The sequence below is a fragment of the Portunus trituberculatus genome, chromosome 38 (genome assembly GCF_017591435.1).
Source record: "Portunus trituberculatus isolate SZX2019 chromosome 38, ASM1759143v1, whole genome shotgun sequence".
NCBI lineage: Eukaryota > Metazoa > Arthropoda > Malacostraca > Decapoda > Portunidae > Portunus > Portunus trituberculatus.
In genome coordinates, this window is record NC_059292.1 from 20,201,262 (window position 1) to 20,221,931 (window position 20,670).

Sequence of the window (20,670 nt, forward strand, 5' to 3'; positions counted from 1 at the left end):
GGAAGTGAAGACCTTGTCTGGTGTGCACCGAGGCCTGAATTGGCTGCTGCACCGTACCCTCAAACTTAAGAATGGATAAGGTACTGGATCTTGTGTGAAATATAAAATGAGGGAACCTGATTGATTGTTGTGGTAACATATAATTGCACAATTAGCACTTCACTCAGGCAGTGGTGTGTGGGACAGGACGTGTTGTCTAGCTTCTACTGTGCTGGTTGGGCTTTATTGTTGCACGCACAGCAGCTAATCGTGTGTTGCGTAAAATTGTGTGTTTTGTGTTAAGGATGGAAAGGCAAACAGGAGTGAGGATGCATGTATCAGGCAGTGATACTTTATACAGAGAGTATATGTACAATAGAAGGCATTGTGCATTTGTAGGATAACAGAAAGCATTAATGTGACCTTGTTTTCAGAAAATTCTCCATGGTATTTTTGCAACTATTTGAAAAAGAAATAGGGAACAGAGCTTGGTTTTGCCAGCTTCGTCTTTTTCCCATGTAGTGTCAAAAGCCTGGAGTGCCTGAAGCATGCCATGGTCTACCTATCAAACACCCAGGGACTTGTGTCATAAGAGTTTGCAGTACCTCCCTCTTTGGAGCACCCACTCACTCTCTCTACATACACACCAAGGACCACTCAAGATGTGCTCTTGGGTTTCAATAAATTTTTGTGTGTATAATTTAAGATTGTAAGGTATTTAAAGCATGACTAGTTCTCATCATAGTTTTGCCAGGCTGCATATAATTGAGGTTTTATACTCATCCCCAGCTAAAAGTGGCAGGTTGGCATTCTAAATTGGTTTTCAAATCCACTTCCATCATATATAAATTTTAGTTATTTAGAAATGCTCTCTATAACTTTCCTAAAAGCCTCACCACAGCAGGGAGTACCTAGAGCTGCAAGGTTTTGCTGCTCTTCAGTGAATGTGTTGAGTGTTAGGCAGCGACAACAGTTCCTCCTGATTCTTGGCAGTAACCTGCGATTAACCAACTAATTGTGTGTGTGTTTGTGTGTAAGGGTTGGGTTCGAATACATTTTAGTACTCGAGTGCAAGTATGATTACATGATGACATCACAAATCCAAGTACAGGTACGAGTCCTCAATTTTATAACTGAACTCAAGTCCAGGTATGAGTACTTTGGTACTGTAATCGAATCCAAGTACAAGTACTTCTTACTAATTTAACTTTTTTGTTCATCAGTGTGTGTGTGTGCGTGTGTGTGTGTGTGTGTGTGTGTGTGTGTGTGTGTGTGTGTGTGTGTGTGTGTGTGTGTGTGTGTGTGTGTGTGTGTGTGTGTGCGTGTGTGTGTGTGTGTATGTGTGTGTGTGTGTGTGTGTGTGTGCATGAATGCATGCATGCATGGACTGTACACAATGTGTGCAATGTGTACAGTGCACTTAACTCACATTGATCTCCCATGTTAGGCATGCACCACACAACACCTTAATGTTTTTTTTTTTTTTTTTTTTACTTGTACTCAAAAGTACTCATGAAACCGTCGAGTACTTGAGGTCTGAGTACAAGGACAATGGAAATTTTAAACCCAAGTATGAGTATGAGTACAAGTACATGACAGTGTGTACTTAAGTACAAGTACATGTACTTGGACCCAAACCTGTGTGTGTGTGTGTGTGTGTGTGTGTGTGTGTGTGTGTGTCTGTCCTGTTCTGAGGCCAGAGTTGTCTTTAATCTTAACTAGTCATAAAGCAGCATCTCTCAGTGAACCAGAGCAGTGATCTCACTCGAAGATCCCTCTGCCTGGCAGCAAAGTCCACATCAGTCTTTGTGTTGTGTACACACACTGTATTTCCCTGTGTAGAGATGCACTTACTCTGAAAATTATCTCAAGTTGCTGTGTGTCTTATAAGTTAAGGATAGATATGTAGTAGGTAAGGACAGGGTTAAGACTCCAAGAATAGTTTGTGATATTATAATGTAAACAGAAATTACATTGTATTGTTTTTGTGAATGGTGTACATTTTTCTATTATTAGATAACAGATCAAGGATGTGTACACAGAATTGTTGTGTACAAAGCTTATGAGAATTAGTGTGTAAACATGCTGTTGTGAAAACAGCTATTTGATCCTTCTGAGTGTTCCTCACAACTGCACAGTTTAGCTAAGCTCTCTCAGCCACCATTCAGCCACAGGAACCCATTGGCATGTAAGAAACAAATTATTGCTACACCTGTGATTCCCTTTAAAGAGCTGGAAGAAGAAAAAATGTACAAGAGTGTGGAGATCATTTTCCCAGCATCATCCTGACCTAGAATGCAAAAGAAAGGAGTCCAACAGACAGCATATAGCATGGTATAGGATACCAATCCTGTACCAGCTTCTGTAACAGTATTAAAATGTATACTATGCAAGAGTAACTCAATAATGTATGTTTTATTTGGATTTGTAAATGCATATACTGGTATGTGCATGTAGACAAATGCATATATATTATATATGTTTATTATGTAAGCAAATTTAGTGGAAAAACAACAGCTATTTGCTTGTGGAAGCTCTGACAAAACAGTAGAAAAACTTGAATATTTTAAAATTTTCCTGACATATCTATAAATGCATGTCACAGTCTGGTGCATCCTTTGCCTTGGGAAATACAGTATATGTACCATCATGACCAGGATCACCACTGCCATCATCACTATCACTGTTGTCACTAGTATTTCATGTACTTTTCACTTGAGCAAGCAAGATATGATAAATCAAAGGACAATAATCTTGCATTTCAAGAGTTAAATGATTATGAACACAGTAGTCAACAGTTACAATCAACAGCATTAGAAGCACAGTGCCAGCAGATGAGTATTCTTGAAGGCACAATTGTCCACAATTTGTGTTGTGGGTGTTAATCGAGACATCTGCAGATAAGACTGTGAAATACTCTTCTCTTTCCTTCCAGGCAGCTTGTGAATATTTCCACAGTTGTGTTACTGGAGTTATTTAGATCACATCTGGTTATTTGATTTAGGTCACTTAGTCTTAATATATGATAATTCTAAACTATGTGAATCTGTGCTTGAATATTTATTAACTTCAGAATCATTGACATTAAGACTCCTTCCTCTTTCTTCCTTCATTTTGTGTGACTTAAAGGAAGTAATATAACTTTTTAGTTTTATATTTTGTTATTTTATTTGCTCACTTTTCATTTACAACAGCCAGTTAATCTTATTTTCAGGTTCCAATAACACCACCATTGGATAAAATTTCAAGCATATTCTTTGCTCAAGGGTGGATAATTGAATGAAAGTAAAGTACAGAAAGATGTAGTTGACCACAACTTAACAATCAGGAAGGTGAAGAGAAGTTTTAGTCATTGTATTCTCCTGCCAATGTTCTTTCTTCATTTTGCTTTTAAAGTTTGCTGTCTGTCTTTGCCTTCCTTCTTTTGGTTTTAAAGACAGGTATTCTTAAGAAGGATATATTGATCTCATCCATTTTGAAATGTTCAGAGGCTGTGTAGCAGTAAATCTTGGTCCAGCAAACTAGATGCCTTTGAGGAACAATTTTTTTTCTTCTTATCTTGAAAGAGTTTCTGTACTCTTGAGAAAACTCTAACCTGATATAAATATGAGTGATGAAAGCACAAAACTGTGTGTCATTTTTTTTCATCTGAAGATTAACTTTTTTTTCCAGGATGTTAAAATAATTCTGATTATCATTTTTTTTTTATTATTATGCATTTCTTATATCAGGTTAGAATTGTTGCAATAGCTCATAATTCTAACTGTGATGGTGGCAGCATTCCATCCTACTGAGGAATCCAGAGGAGGGCACTGCCTTCCTTTTGAGGACATGTTCACATAAATATAGGATAGTATTGATAAAGCAGTATTCATCTTGCCAGTGTCATCTGCTTTCAATAGAGAGAGACTGAACTTGCTGTAGTAGTGACTGGTGTACCTCTTGTAGTATTTAGTGTTTGTAATGCATATGTACATCCTTTTACATGGGCATGGTTTGAATGTTAACTCAAATTAAGGTTCAGTAGCTGCTGACAAGGAAATATTATTGAGGCTGTGGATTTAGAAATGCAAGTGTGAGGGTCTCTTTTGTATTGCACACTCAGCATTACAACTGTCCATCCATTCTGTATTGTATACAGGTCAAGGCCAAGCAGCGGCTGTGTGAAATATTCTCATGAAGTGACAAGTTGCTGTGATGTGGATTATTAACTCATTGTTTGTAGTTTGTTTGTGACTTGTATGAGTATTATGGGATGAAGTAACACTTTTGTGGTAGATATCTAAAACTAATATTATTAAGTACATTACCAGTTGCTTTTTTATATATTTATATGTATTTTGAAGTATGTATGTATAATGTAATTTAAAACAAGTGTGAATGAGTGTGTGTATTTACCTAATTGTAACATACAGTAAGTCCCTGCACTTGGCGAATCTCAGCGTGGCAAAATTCACTTTTGGCAGTAGGGTGGTCATGGACCACCGAGTGCACGCTTGGTGATTTGAATTCAAACTTGGCAGTCCCCTGGCAGCTGCACGGCAAACCATGTGGCTCCCCTGTGACGTCAGATCTTTCTCTAAACCTATCAGAACACAGTGTGAGAGTCCCCTTCAGCCATTTTGTTTGTGCTACCCTCTGTTCTGCTAGTGTGGGAATGAATTCTGGCGATTTACCACCAACTTGGCCTCTACCAGCGCAACAGGTGGTACCGATGGGGTTAAGGACAATGGTGGTGGCAGCAAGGACGAAAGTGGGCAAGGGAAACGGGTGGAAAAACAGGAGTTACAGCCTTTATATCATTTCTTATTAGCTTTATTTATTGTTTATTTTGTAAATTTTTTGTACATGTGTTCTAATATGTGAAGGCAAAAGGTTTCATTTCAACTCGAAAGATAGTATTTTAGGGGTCAAAAGAGGGATTTTGGCAATGACCAAAGACTGATTGAGGCATTTTTTAGGCAATTTATATGGTATAAAAAATTTGTGTTTGGCGAAATTCGCATTTGGTGGTAGTTACGCCAGACTAATTAATTCGCCAAGTGCAGGGGCTTACTGTACAGGAAAAGAGCTGTGCTCATACTGCCCTGTCTCCATATCTATGAAAATCCAACATTTCTTTTGAACTTATTTATTGTCCTTGCTTCAACAACTCTCTTATCTAAACCATTCCACACATCTTTTTAGAAAGCTGAACTTCTTGATATCTCTCCTGCAGTTGTCCTTTCTTATTTTCTTTCCATGTCCTCTTGTGTCACTGGTGCCCCAGATTAGTAGGTCTTCTCTATCTAATTTTTGTAGTCCATTCATCACTCTGTACACTGCTATTAGATCTCTTGTTTCCCTTCTCTGTTCTAAGGTTGTAAGACCTAGTATTTGTAGCCTTTCTTCATATGACCGTTCGCTTAAAATGCCCGCCTCAAGGCGCGCGGATTTAAATTTTAAAAAACAACCTTCGCCACGTGAAACTTCACAGTTTTCCCGCCACATTGAGCGAAAAAAACATTTTTAGTGGATTTCAAAAATATTCGGCCAAAAATACCCACTTTACCCCTTAAGCTTACGGGAAGCTTTGTTGCTGCCCTCTGTATTCTCTCTAGTTCCCTTATATGTTTCTTTTTGTTTGGTGATCATACAAAAGCTGCATATTCTAATTTTGGATATATTAGAGTCATTAACAATTTTTTTTTATCATATCTTTGTCTGTTTAAGTGAATGCTACCTTTATATTTCTCAAAAGTTCATAGGCATTTCCTGTAATTCTATTTATGTGTTTTTCTGTTGACAGGTTATATACAATGGTTACTCCTTTGTCTTTTTCTTCAGATATCTTTTTAATTTCTTCTTTCCCCATTGAGTAAACTCTCTTCGGCTTTCTTTTGCTCATTCCAAATTCTAATACACTGCACTTTTTTGTATTAAATTCCATATCCCATGTGAATGACCATTCCACTATTTTATCCAAGTCTTGTAGCGCCTCACAATCTTCCTTTCTATTCATCCTTTTCATTAATTTAGCATCATCTACAAACAGACTGATGTAACTGTCTATATTTTCTGATATATCGTTCACATATACCGCAAACATTATTGGTGCTAATACCGACCCCTGCAGAACTCCACTTAAGACTCTTTTTTCAAGCCGATTTTTTATCTCTTATAATTTTTCTCATTTCTCTGCCTTTTTAGAAAATCAGCCTTTCATTTCAAAAGTCCTCCCTTTAGTCCTCCATTGTGTTCAAGTTTCCACATTAACCTTCTGTGCAGTACCTTGTCAGATGCCTTCTTTAGATCTAGGTATATTAAATTTGTGACACATGATCTTCCTCTTCTGATTTCATACTGTCTATCTGTTAACATACCATTCTCCTCCAGGTATTCCATCCATTTTTTTATTATCCTTTCACATATTTTTGCTGTTACACTGGTCAGTTACACTGGTCTGTAGTTTAATGGACCCTCCTTATTTCCCCTTTGAATATGAGCACATTATCTGTCCCTTTCCAGTCTGTTGGTACTTTACTCTCTGTTAAGGAACTCATAATGATGTGGACTTTGTCTGCTAATTAGTGACTGCATTTCTTTACAATCCAGTTTGACACTCCATTGGGACCTGAGGCTTTCCTTGCATCTAGTTCTTTCATTATTTTCCTTACTTCTACTGACACTTGTATTTCATGAACACCATCAGTTAATTCCACTGGGGTTTGACATTGGAAATCACTTTCTCTGGTGAAGACTGACTGGAAGCAGTTGTTCATCACTCCTGCCATATCTTCTGGGTCTTCATACATTTCATTATTGTATTTCAGTTTGCTTATTTCTCCTTTGTTTTCGAGCTTGCCATTTACATATCTGTAAAACAATTTTGGCTGGTCCTTACATTTATCCACTATATCCTTCTCATAATTTTTCTGTTCCATTCTCTGAATCTTGATGTACTCGTTTCTTTTCCGAGCATAGTCTAACCAATGATTTGGTCTTATGTTTCTGCTCCGTCTATTCTAGTCTTTTTCTCTTTCCATCCTTGCTAACACATCTTCTGTTAAATCACTCCTTGTGTCTAGGCTTGTCTATTTTCTTGATTGGCACATGTTTCATTATTCCTTCATTATACTTCAATAAAATATTCCACTTGTCTTCAGTTTTCTCCGATATATAAAATTCAGTCCAGTCTGCTTGTTCAAAGTATTTCCTTAATTCTGCAAAGTTAGTTTTACTGTAATTGTGCCTTTTATTTTTATAGTCTTTGTTCCTAATTTCTTCCAGTCCTTCTTTCAGCCTAAATTTTAGTAATACATTATCACTTTAACTGAGTGGACTCTTATATTCCAAGTTATCAAGTATCTCTGGTTCTTTAGTAAATACTAAGTCCAATTGTGATGGTTCTTCATTTGCTCTATACCTTGTGTTGTCCTTCACCCATTGAGTAAGGAAATTGTCTGCTGCTAGATTCATTAGTATATTTTCCCAAAATGTTTTTCCTCCCTCAGTTGTCAGGTCTTCCCAAACTGTTTCCTTGCAGTTAAAGTCACCCATCACTTATATTTTTTACTCTTTTCCAGTTAGTCTCTGTAAACATTTTCTGGTATCATTAAGCATGTTCCTGTATTCTTCATTTCCCTATGAGTTTGTTTTGGCTGGCACATAAACAACGGCAAAGTCCCTTTTTCCTTCTTGAATTCTTACTAGTGCTTGTAGCACTTCAGCACTTCCTTCTCCACAAATTATTTCATTCACCTGCAGCTCTTTCTTTACAAGTAACATCACTCCTCTTCTTTTTTTTTGTTTCTCTATTCTTCTTCCATATATTGTAACTACTTTTCCTAATATCCAATGCTTCAAGTCCTCCGTATGATTTCGTCTCAGTTAATCCCACAATGTCAGGCTTGTTTTCCCTTAGATAATCATTCAACTCTACTTTTGCCGTTAAAATACCATTTATATTTGTGTTATGCGACTTTTAATACTCTTCCTCTTTACAGTGATACTTATTTCCCTTTTGTTCTCCCTCCTTGTGTACCACTTCCTCAGTCTCATGTCTTTGACCTTCCAGTAGTAGCTCGTTCTCTCCTCTGCTGTTCTGTTTAAAATTTTTTTCTTTGGTTGTTTCCCATAGCTTTCCTCTTCATTTAGATTGCGTCTCAACCATACATTTTTATACACTTCTTTCCTTCCCATCCTCCATGAGCCTGCTAGGATTTCCTCTGCAACTGCTTGCGATCTTATTCTAATCTTTAACAGACATGTTTTTCCCTCGTATTTTCCCAGTCTATAGACTTCTTCAATTTCTCCACTCAGTCTCCTGCTTTCTTCTTCATCATCCTTCTTCTCCATCACTACTTTCTCAGCCTGCTTTTTCTCATATTCTTCTCATTCATGTCTAATTGGTATTACTTTTTCCAATAATCCAAAGATAAAAACACACACTTTGTTTTCCACAGTATTCCTAATCAGATTTTCCTTTACTACCATTTTGGCAACCTCTTGTTCCCTTTCCTAGGCCAATTCTTCTATAGCCTTTTTAAAACTAACTTCTTGGTGATTCTGGTCCATTTTCCAATGATTTTGCTTTTCACATTTTCCTCTCTTGATCTTCATTATCTTCCATTTTCTTTTCACTAGCACAAACTTTGTTCTTCTGGTCATCATAGTTTTTCTTCAACACTTCGGTGTTTGCCTTCATGATCTCATTGTCCTTTTCCATAGTTTTTACTAGCCATCAGGTCTTTCACTAGGTCCTCCATCTTACCATTTGGTGTAAACAAACACCCCTCACCCTTTTCACTTTGTTCCTTCCTCTTTTTCCATCTTATTGACATTTTAACCCCACCACCTAGATGGGACAGCAGTAAAATGTAGCTCTCACCTTTAGGTGAGAGCTAGGTAAAAGATATTCTTGGTGACTTGAAGTAATAATAAAATGGAGCTCAGTGTGGATGTCCGTCTCGTGTGTGTATTTTTACCTAGTTGTAGTTTTACAGGGCCTGGGCTTTATGCTCGTGTGGCCCCGTCTCCATATCTACACTTATCCAATCTTACTTTAAAAGTATGCACACTCGTTGCAGACACTACTTCTTCATTTAAACTGTTCCACATCTCAATACATCTTTGCGGGAAACTATATTTTTTAATATCTCTCAGACATCTTCCTTTTCTCAGCTTTTTACTATGAGATCTTGTGCTTCGGATGTCATATTCTTCTCTCAGGATCAGTTTCTCATTATCCACTTGGTCCATTCTGTTGATCAATTTATAAACTTGTATCAGGTCTCCTCTCTCCCTTCTTTGTTCCAGGGTTGGTAGATCCATAGCCTTTAGTCTCTTCTCATATGTCATCCCTTCAAATTCTGGAACCATTCTTGTAGCCATTTTTTGTAGCTCAGTGTGGATGTCCGTCTCGTGTGTGTGTGTGTGTATGTGTGTGTGTTTCTTTACATATTAACTCAACAATTTTGGGAGTGATCGGCAAGCCAAGTCTTCACTTGCCTCTTTGAACCTTCTAATTGCTTCCTCTCACCTCCCTCATTTCCCTCTGTTTTTACACTTAATCCTTGAATGTTAGCTATACTTGTCTATCTTTCTCACCTTCCTTATTTCAGTAATGCTCTGTCTTTTCTTTTTTAAAGGGGACATCTCACATGAACATCTGCAGCGAACTCTCCAGTGTGGCAAGTTGTTAGTGCCAAAAAAGTCTTGGTAATGTTTCATACACGGACTGTTATGTGTGTAGGCCCTACCAGCTTTTTGTAACTTCCTTGGGCTTCCTACATAATGTTTGTAATCAGTAATGAGGATTTGCAGACTAGACACAGGCTTGAGGAGGTTCAGTTTTGGCTTTAAATTCACTAAACCAGAGGTTGCCAAATGGAGAATTTGCTGTACTTGACTTTGCTGTACTCATTCTTACAGTGACTAAACTAACTGTGTGTATTACACTTTACCACCATCACTATTACTAACACAATTCATTATTTTATTTTTACTGAATGTACCAAATTCCCCAGCATAATCTACTGTCATGTTCTTGTCGGTGACTTTATCCACAAGTAAAGTACATTTTTCTTATCCTTCACAGCTTTCATCTCAAACTTCCTGTGGTCTCTTCATCCATTTCCACCAGACTTGACATTCCTTCTCACAAATTCTCATTTCTTCTTGTATTGAACACTCTTCCTCAGGTCTATCCTTTCGATTTTGGCTGTCAGTACATTTGCGAAGTGATATGAGATCCTGTGATCCTTGGAAAGAATAGACCCAAAGGTAGTCAAATACTTAAAGCTTTAATGAGCTATATAACATTGCAGGGTCCTGGCTGGTTCTGCTTTAAAAAGTAGACATTGATGATGGAATTTGTATCTCTGGTTTTACCTTTTTTTCAGAAGAAGGTATCACTATACTAATGTTGATTTTGCTGTGTTGTGTTTAACTTTAGACCTCATGGTCATAACACTGTCAGTGAACATGACTATCTGTCTCATCTTGTTGGTGGTTGTCTGGTTAAAATGCACCATTCCTTAATATCTATTCCATAGAAATCACATTATGTATTATGTTGATTAGGCTGTGATGCATAGGTATGTTATATCTTTTTGTGCTATAATGTATTTTTTATTCGGAATCTCTAACTAAAGGAAATTAACTATGTATTTGGATTTCTTTGGTGGAATTGAAAATGGTCTGATATATATATATATATATATATATATATATATATATATATATATATATATATATATATATATATATATATATATATAAACTTTGTTGTGGACCTTACTTTCTCCACAAAGCAACATGCAGCCCATTGAAACCTTGCAATTCATGATGTGTGATGTGGAAGAAATCTGTTGATGGAGTGTCTTGTTGTCTACCCATAAAACATTCTCTCAGCTATAATACACATACAAAAGGCATTTCAAATCAACATACATCCTACCACATCATCATCATCATCATAAACTGTTAGAATGACCTAAGATTACCTGTAAAAGAAGAGACCCCTAGTGGAAATTATAATACAGAGGAGCTAATTTCCAGTTCCCTCACTCTCCATTTTAGTCATCTGTAACAAAGTGCAGGGAACATGGTGACTACATCCCCCCAGTTCAGCCGTAGTGTGTGCTGTAATGCTGTACCCCTACATCACGAGGGGAACAGGAGACAACAAGAGAAAGAACAAAGGCTGAGATTAAATAACAAACAAATCTGTTGCCAAGTGGACTGTTTATTGCTGACAGTTTTTCCAAAGCTATTCTCTGCCATAACACATGACTTGTACCTGAGGAAGTGTTTTGGTTTGGGAGGTGTGTGGTCAGTCCTAGGGTGGTGGCGGCTCCCTGTCTTGCACAGGACAGGGACAGCTGGACTGTCACAAGGGGTCAAAGATCAAAGTATCTCCTGCATTTTCTGGAGGTCAAAACTGTAATTCACTTGTTCTAGATTGACTTAGTCATCCATACATCTATTATAATATTATTACATTTGAAATTTCACACAGCAAGATGCTCCAGAAATTGTAATGTATTGCTAAGTTTACATTTCAAGACACTGGAAGTGATAACAATGTAATTAATAAGCTTACATTTCAAGACACTCCAGAAATAGTAGGCAATATACTACTATCCTGTGTCAGTTAAGATGTTGCATTGAAGGGAACTTTTTTCCCTCCATGTTTTAGTCAACTAATACTACTTAGTGATTCAAGTTTTGTCACAGTAAATCCATTCTTGACAACCTTCACTTTCACCACATAATTTTTTCAGTCACTATTCTATTGCAAATGTCTTGTTTTTAGTTATATATTATTTACTTTTGATAAGACAACTGAAATGGGAAACAAGGAAAGTAAAAAAAAAAAAACTATACATACAATGCAATTGAAATATAGTTAGTGTTCTAAATATTTCAGATACAAATAAACAAGTATCAGCTGCTGAAAGCTCATAACATGCTAGTTACGGGAAGAAGCCATTGCTGCCTCCACACAGAACACCTCACTCACTCACTCACTCTCATCCTCTCCATGACTAGTAATGTAAGGCAAATGTTACTTATGACATCATACATAACTTTCATCATTAGTTCAAGCAGTTTCTTCAGTAAAAACAATGAAGTGTATACAGTTACAAATACATATCACCTATGCAACCAGTCTAGACTCAGTATGCAAATCTTCTATATACATCAAATTATGGATAAATCTTCACAATTCTTAGCATCTTCCAGGACTACTCCTAACACTGGATTAAGGGTTCACACATACACCTTAGCTTCTCACTGTGTAATGGCTTCTACACAGTCTCAACCACTAATCTAAGGGGACACTCAAAAGTAATCAAGAAGTATAGTAGGTATGCTTTACTTGGCTTGTGGAGGTGGAAATTTTTTTTGGGGGGGTAAATTGATGAAGTATATGGTACCTCCATGTCAAAGTGGCTACTAGATGTTGACAGCAGTACTTTATTGCCCCATCTACCTCTGGGTTGTCAGGAAAATACCACACCTTGCTCCTTAGATGGATGGAGAATGATGTTTTTATACATGTCCCAAGCCAAGTGCTACATACCTCCACTGATTCCGTACAGACCAGGCAAGCTGGCAGGGCACTGAGGAAATGAGGCGGCCACAATCCTTTGGGCTGCAACAATGGGAAGAAGTGGTGATCCCAAGTCACCCGTTGTTTTCTTCAAGAACATAATATTCCTATGTTTCAAAACACTTACAATAAATATTATAACAGACAAGCATCTGACTGACATGACAAAAGCCATGTTTGATCAATGAAGGATACCAAGGTACAGTACCTCTTGGTATATTCTCCACATACACAGACGGTAAAGAAAGAGAACCATTCTGCCTTGAGGATCAAGCATGGGGCACTGCAAACCACAGCCTCCAGAGTCAATGAAAAGCTTTCTAGTTACTAGACTGCAACATACACTACATTCTGTTTTCTCAGAAGCCTTTCAGCATGTGCACATGTTCCAAATCAGTTCGGCTAGGAGAAAGAGGAAGGTTCTCTAGAGGGGCATTGTGTTAAGTATAAAAGTTGTGGTGGATGGCTCTTGATTGATTGCGATCCACATTATCTCAATGACCAATCTTTGATATCATTCAAAAATTCTAGCTGATAAGACAATCACTCTTAATTAATCAGTCTTAATTAAGAAGAAACCTCACTCCTGTTACTTTCCTAGTGCAAACACTGGCCAGCAAAGCCTCCCTGGCCAGCAAGCCTCCCTGCCCAGCAAGCCTCCTTGCCCAGTAAGCTTCACAGGGCTGTCTGCTGGGGAGCCTCACTAAATAGTTGCCAGGTATGGAGGTAGGTAGCTTCATCTGCAGGCCAGGTCAGGGAGTCAGGAGGGCGTCATAGGCAGTTGCTGAGTAAATATAATGTGGAAACAATACTTAATTATAGCAATAGATTGCCATGTTTTCAATGATTGTTAAAGAGACCCGAGTGTCTAAAGAAACCCAAGTTAGACCTAGAACGTGGCCCCAAGGAGCGCTCCGGTGTGAGGGAGGTGGAGTGGGCACGGGGCCTTGGTGGAGCGACACCTGGACAAGGACTGGAGTCTACCTCACACAGTGTGACTGGCACTTCATGGCAAGACCGATCACCTGAAAGAAATCAACACTAGTCAAAGGTGTGCTAATGGGACTTATTTAACATGTTAATTGTCTCTATCCTATACTATTCTATACATATATACTCTCTATATATACATCATGTTAATTCCATATCATATATCAATATTACCTTCACTCTTGGATGGAGATGTTCTGGAGGAGGACAATGGCACCGAGTCATGGGGAATGAGTGAAGGAATGGCCTCCACACTCTCCATCAGCTCCAGTAGGGGATTGCGAGGCTCCATGCACAGAGAGGCTCTGGTCCTGGCAAGGTCTCGAGGTTCAATGCAGATGGAGTGCCTGTTCTTCTGTTTCCTAGTAGTCTCTGACTGATCCTGAGACTCCAGGCACACAGAGTGCCGAGTTTTGGCGGATGTTGGCATTTCTCGGGTACCCTCATACAGGGAGAGTCTGGAGCGTGGGGCATCACCGAGGAGAGGTCGCACGGGGGAAGAAGGTCGAGGCCAGGCACAGGAGCCCCGCAGGGATGGAGAGGAGGCCAAAGAAGAAGAGCCTCCAGAGCCTGTGGAATGCCAATGTGCAGGGTTACTATCAAAAGAATAGAATATGCCTTTAATTTACTTCATTATCCCTAAACAGCTTGTTTGGGTAAAATTCTTAATGTATGTGACTTTTTTGTACATATAAGTCTATCCCCTCAAAAGCAAAATGGAGTACATCTTAGCAGGACTGCCATTCTCAGTCAGCACAAACACAGTAACACTAACTCACCTGAGGTATTGGAAGCTGAAGTGGATGTGCTGAACTTGTTGGAGGAGGTGACGGAGGAAGGAGGCGTGGCCACATCCGTCTCACCACAGGAGCCAAGATCTGGATCAGCCAGCACTGCTAGGCAACATAAGAAAGTTAAGGGAGGCAACAGTAATTTGCCAATTTAACATATTCTTTACACAATTTGCTAACATCAGTTATGGTTTATTATCTTATATAGACACCCCAGATTGTGTTAGTCTAGAAAATGGACAAAGGTTAGACAAATAAGTAGTGGTTAAAATAGTAGAAAAAATTAAGCTGAAGCAGAAGTTTGATAAATTCTCATACATTTAAATTCAGCTCTTCACTATAGAGAACACAATATTCTCTATGGAGAACAGCAATTGAGTATTAGGAGAATCTATACAGTACTCCTACATCAACGTGAATTATTTCCTACCTTATTCATTCCTGACAAACATATTGCATTCCAACCAATGACTGTTAAGGAATCATGCTGCTCTCATGCTGACCCAAGACTTGTAATGACCTTGTGTCATCCTAAAGTTCCTAAACCATTCACTTAAGGCATGAAACTACCTTTGGATCTTCATAGATAGAGGTAATTTGTTCTAATGATAACATTGGTTCCCAAAAAGCTGAGTAAAAAAACAAGAACATATTGGATGCAAGAAGCCAAAAAGTTTAAATATGGCATATACCTAAACCCATTTATTCCGCCCTATTCTTATTATCTTTAAAGCTTTTAACTGACTTGACACTAACTACATGAGTCTATTCCAGTCTTGAACTTATGAATTCTCAGTTTTCACCAAATCTTAATCATTATATATAAGAAGCTTTACTAACTCAGCACTAACAATGTAAGTCTATATCAGTCTTGAACTTTAGAATTATAGCATCACGCTTTTAGAATCTTGCATAATATTTATCCCTCTATATTGTTTCACTAAAGCATCCTATTGACCCAGCACTAACACTATTTCAGTCTTGAACTTAAGAATTCTACTCCTAGAATATTCTTTAACTCTTACATGCAAGGATTCTCAACGTGAGTGCCTTACATGAGAACCTGTGGTGCCTGGTGAGGCGGGAGTTGGTGCCGCCAGGAGAGTCTTCACACACGGTGTCACAAAGACGCGTGATCTCAGGTGTGGAACCACTCAGACTGTACTGGATACCACCTGCCAATACCACTGCCAGTAAGCAACCACTTACCACTAACTAATAGTAAACTATGTCACTACATTCTATTTTTGCCTTTTGGTTCCTCTCAATATGACAGTTACAATAGAGTTATTTAATTTGTAATATGTATGAAAGAATGTGTTACCAGATGATAATGATTAGCAGATAATAAGATTTGAGTAGATAGTATTGATAATGCATGAACTTAAGTAAAAGCAGTATAAATGTAAATGTAATCATGTGTCAATACAGAAGCTGGCAACATTCATGCACAAAATTGTAGTAAAATAACAGGCTGAGGGAGACATACCAGGACAGCTGACATGGCAAAAAGAAATGTTATGTCTTGACACAGGAAAACCGTTGCCTTATGCCACACAGTATGTACAGTACACAATGACCCAAGCATCACCATTCTACTACAACTAACGTGGAAAGGCAATGTTATGTCTTGGCACTTGAATGCCTCTATCTTATGCCACACATTATGTACATTATGACCCGATCACCATCATCATCACCATCGTAATTGATAAGGCAAGAGGAATGTTATGTATTTGGTATCTCATGTAACCACGATCAATTCAGAGTTTCACCCAACCAACTACATTTCTCACCAGAAAAAAAAGAAAAACCTAAGTAAATCAGAGATTCGTTGGTTGGGTGAAACTCCAAATTCACCACAACCACTCCCGGTACACATGAATCACAAGCATCACCATTCAGTCACAATGACATTGAAATGTTCCTGAACCTACTTGACTTAGGCGGCGGTGTAGTGTCCAGGTTGTTGTTGGTGTGGTTGAGATGTGTGGTAGAGGTGCCGCGACGAAGGGCACTGCGTCTGTGGCGGGAAGCATTGGTAGCCTCCAGTAGCAGTCTGTACCACTGGTCCAGCCCTGACTTGGCCCGCAACAACACGCGACCTTCCCGGGGCAGGGAGAGGGCCAGGGCGGGGCCGCCGCGGCGGTCTTGCCATTCCACGCACTCCACACACGCCAGGTTCACCTGTGGGAGAGAAAGATTGCATGAGTATACTTTAGGATTGCCACCCTAGAGTAAATCTATTGCTGAGAGAGAGAGAGAGAGAGAGAGAGAGAGAGAGAGAGAAAATAAGATGCGTTCATGCTTTCTTGTAATTCGTCCTTCCTTCCTGTATCAGTTAAAACACAATTTCACCAAGCCACTCAACCAATAACTGAAATGAAACAAGTCTGTCACAGGGAAAAGAGAAAATAAAATAAAAAAAGCAATAAATAAACCTCAGTATGCTTTTCCTTTCTCGCAGCTCTTCCTTCCTTCCTAAAATATCACTGACACGTAACTCATAAACAAGATTTTCAACACTGCTTCCTATGGACTTGTGTACAAACATGAAAACTCTTCATTATGAAGACGGAAACAATAATTATACGTGAGAAAACTTGTCCTAATTGATCATACTAATAAGGCGCAATCGGAACGCAAAACACACACTTTTATTGGCAACACCGAATACGGTAACTTTCAAGGCGGTCACAGGGCCGCCACCTTGCAGAACACCTCGGCAGGTTTTCGGGTCACACGTCACACCCTTCATCCGTGCATGTCCGAAGGCGACGCTGAGGAAACATTTACATTTGGCTATCGGTAGTTTGATAACACTGGCATACTAAAGTGGTTACGAAAGTTCCCAATCATTACGGTCAAGGCCAGCAGTGCAAGACGGACCGTCACCGCTTTATGCACTGAGGTTTAGGTCCATGTGAAGAAGCGCTGTGCTTTCTTACCATGATCTATTTTCAAAGGCCACTGAGTTGATCAGCTGTATTCTCATAATGTAAAAATCTTCCTAATCTGCCATTGGAACTACAACATAAAAACAGCCTAGAAAATCCAGTGTGAACTTCACCCCTTTGGTATATAATGATGCGACACAAAAGTGTTTCAGAATATTATATACTCCATAGCCTTCGTGTTCTTGAATGTATTGTTCTTTCATAAGGAGTGCTTCCAAAACCCGCACAGATGATGAGTGTGTTTCTCATATGTGTTTTTCCAGCAACTGATGCAGAATACCTGTTAACCTGTTACTAAGATTATGAAAACACACTTGAGCATTAGAGAGAGAGAGAGAGAGAGAGAGAGAGAGAGAGAGAGAGAGAGAGAAACGGTAACTATGCACAGCATTTACCAAGACTAGAGTAATAGACAGATCACGATACCTCTCTCTCTCTCTCTCTCTCTCTCTCTCTCTCTGTGTGTGTGTGTGTGTGTGTGTGTGTGTGTGTGTGTGTGTGTGTGTGTGTGTGTGTGTGTGTGTGTGTGTGTGTGTCGCCACGGCGTATTTTGCTTACTGCCTCCCTCCCTTTCCACCCCAGAAATATTCGATCGATCGACTATTCGTCAACTTGAACACACACACACACACACACACACACACACACACACACACACACACACACACACACACACACACACACACACACACACACCGCGTAATGTAGTGGTTAGCATGCTCGACTCACAATCGAGAGGGCCGGGTTCGAGTCCCGGGGCGGCGAGGCAAATGGGCAAGCCTCTTAATATGTGGCCCCTGTTCACCTAGCAGTAAATAGGTACGGGATGTAACTCGAGGGGTTGTGGCCTCGCTTTCCCGGTGTCTGTTGTGTGTTGTGGTCTCAGTTCTACCCGAAGATCGGTCTATGACCTCTGAGCTCGCTCCGTAATGGGGAAGACTGGCTGGGTGACCAGCAGGTGACCGAGGTGAAAAATTTTACACACACACACACACACACACACACACAGTGGTTAGAGCGCTGGCTTCACAAGCCAGAGGACCGGAGTTCGATTCCCCGGCCGGGTGGAGATATTTGGGTGTGTCTCCTTTCACGTGTAGCCCCTGTTCACTTAGCAGTGAGTAGGTACGGGATGTAAATCGAGGAGTTGTGACCTTGTTGTCCCGGTGTGTGGTGTGTGCCTGGTCTCAGGCCTATCCAAAGATCGGAAATGTGTGGAGTGTGTTGTGGTCTCCGTCGTACCCGAAGATTGGTCTATGAGCTCTGAGCTCGCTCCGTAATGGGGAAGACTGGCTGGGTGACCGGCAGACGACCGTGGTGAATTACACACACACACACACACACACACACACACACACACACACACACACACACACACACACACGCACACACACACACACACACACACACACGGCCCGGTAGCTCAGTGGTTAGAGCGCTGGCTTCACAAGCCAGATGACCGGGGTTCGATTCCCCGGCCGGGTGGAGATATTTGGGTGTGTCTCTTTTCACGTGTAGCCCCTGTTCACCTAGCAGTGAGTAGGTACTTGATGTAAATCGAGTTGTGACCTTGTTGTCCCGGTGTGTGGTGTGTGCCTGGTCTCAGACCTATCTCAAGATCGGAAATAATGAGCTCTGAGCTCGTTCCGTAGGGTAACGTCTGGCTGTCTCGTCAGAGACTGCAGCAGATCAAACAGTGAATTACACACACACACACACACACACACACACACACACACACACACACACACACACACACACAATGATTGTATGGAATTACAGAAAGATATTGATAAGATCTGGAGATGCAGCCAGACAGAAGTGGAAATTAGAATTTAATACTAAGAAATGTCATGTAATGGAAATTGGTAAAAGTAATAGAAGACCTACATGGGAATATAAAATGGGAGAAGAGATTATAATGAAAAGAAGAGAAGAGAAAGACCTGGGACACCCTGACTCCAGAAATACATATAAATGGTTTATTTGCTTCAACATACAAGACACTAACGAACATCAGGGTAGCATTCAATTACATGGATAAAAGTATGATGAAAAAGATATTAACCACTATGATAACACCTAGACCAGAATATGCAGCAATGTTATGGTCGCCATATAGGCAGAAAGATATCAAGAAACTAGAAAGGATACAAAGGGCTGCTACAAAGATGGTCCCTGTAATAAAAGATCTTCCCTATGAAGAAAGACTGAAGGAGATGGAGCTACCAACTTTGAAGGATAGACGAGAAAGAGGAGACTTGATAACGATGTATAAGTTAGTAAACCATATGGAAAAGATAGATAGACAAGACCTGGTAAGACTGACGGAGCTGAGACAGACAAACAAGAGGACATTCCAAGAAATTCATGAAAAGTCAGTGTCATAGGAATATCAAGAAGTTAAGTTTTTCACATAGGACAGTAGACATCTGGAATGGATTAAGTGAAGAGATTGTAAGAGCAGAAAGTGTGCGCAAATTTAAGAAGTTAGATAAATGTAGATATGGAGGCAGGTCACTATGAGCCCCGCTCGAACCCTGTAACATACAACTAGGTAAATACACACACACACACACACACACACACACACACACACACACACACACACACACACACACACACACACACACACACGAGAAACTACGAAGGTATGTTTCCGAAGGCGTGTCATGTTAATCATATTATTTTCCGTTTTCCGGTGTGCCCTTTTCAGGCGATCACCGACCAAACTTCTAGCTCCTGCAGGGCCGCGCTTGCCTGCTTGGTTTTCCTGTTACGTAGTCTTGATTGTTTGGTAGCCGCTTAAGTGTTTATCTAATACTTATTTATCTACTACTTTTTGCTTGTCATGGCATCTCTATATTCTTTTTGCTTTGTTTCGTCTGTTTTTGCTTGCTTTATTTTTTTTCCTAAGCAGAGCCTAGGTTAGGCTTTATGGCCTACGTTTTATTTACTTATCTACGTATTCATTTCTGCCAGCCATGACATCTCCGTACTCTATTTTTGTTTTCTTTTCTTTTCTCTCAATCAAAGAACTCTAAACTATCAAAGAACTCTAAACTTTAACTATTTGTCTTCATAATTTACTCTTCTTCACTATTTGAGTGCATAAGATAAGTAATAACATAACTGTAATGTACGTATAGATACTCATATCTACAAAACACTTATTTTCCCATCAATATACTTTATAAGTCTCTCTCTCTCTCTCTCTCTCTCTCTCTCTCTCTCTCTCTCTCTCTCTCTCTCTCTCTCAATCATAACGTCTTGTTGTGTTCCTCATTGTTACCAAACGTCACCCGTAGCTTAGGCAGAGTAAACGTGTCTGCATTCATGTCTTCGAATGCACACG

The 20,670-nt window shown here is 39.5% G+C and overlaps 2 protein-coding genes across 6 annotated transcripts in view; one reads left to right on the top strand and one right to left on the bottom strand.

Annotated features, from left to right (window-relative positions):
* LOC123514589 overlaps positions 1–10,626 on the top strand; it is a 54,770-nt gene extending 44,144 nt beyond the window's left edge. Inside the window, exons 8-9 of one of the 2 annotated variants that reach the window (XM_045272552.1) lie at positions 1–80; positions 9,609–10,626. The exon at positions 1–80 is cut by the window's left edge and continues 11 nt beyond it. In XM_045272552.1, coding sequence (XP_045128487.1) covers positions 1–79 — 79 coding nt within the window. In that variant the 3' untranslated portion in view covers position 80; positions 9,609–10,626. Of the gene's footprint in view, positions 81–3,193; positions 8,918–9,608 lie in introns of those variants that run through there. The other variant, XM_045272553.1, reaches the window with a different exon arrangement.
* A 562-nt stretch (positions 10,627–11,188) lies between these two features.
* Positions 11,189–20,670, bottom strand: part of LOC123514795 (AF4/FMR2 family member lilli-like) — a 74,075-nt gene continuing 64,593 nt past the window's right edge. For 2 of the 4 annotated variants that reach the window (XM_045272975.1, XM_045272974.1), the window contains exons 4-8: positions 16,296–16,545; positions 15,414–15,533; positions 14,347–14,460; positions 13,742–14,137; positions 11,189–13,602 (exon numbers count right to left, since the gene is read on the bottom strand). In XM_045272975.1, coding sequence (XP_045128910.1) covers positions 13,418–13,602; positions 13,742–14,137; positions 14,347–14,460; positions 15,414–15,533; positions 16,296–16,545 — 1,065 coding nt within the window. In that variant the 3' untranslated portion in view covers positions 11,189–13,417. The remainder of the gene's footprint in view (positions 13,603–13,741; positions 14,138–14,346; positions 14,461–15,413; positions 15,534–16,295; positions 16,546–20,670) is intronic. The other 2 variants (XM_045272977.1, XM_045272976.1) reach the window with 1 other exon arrangement.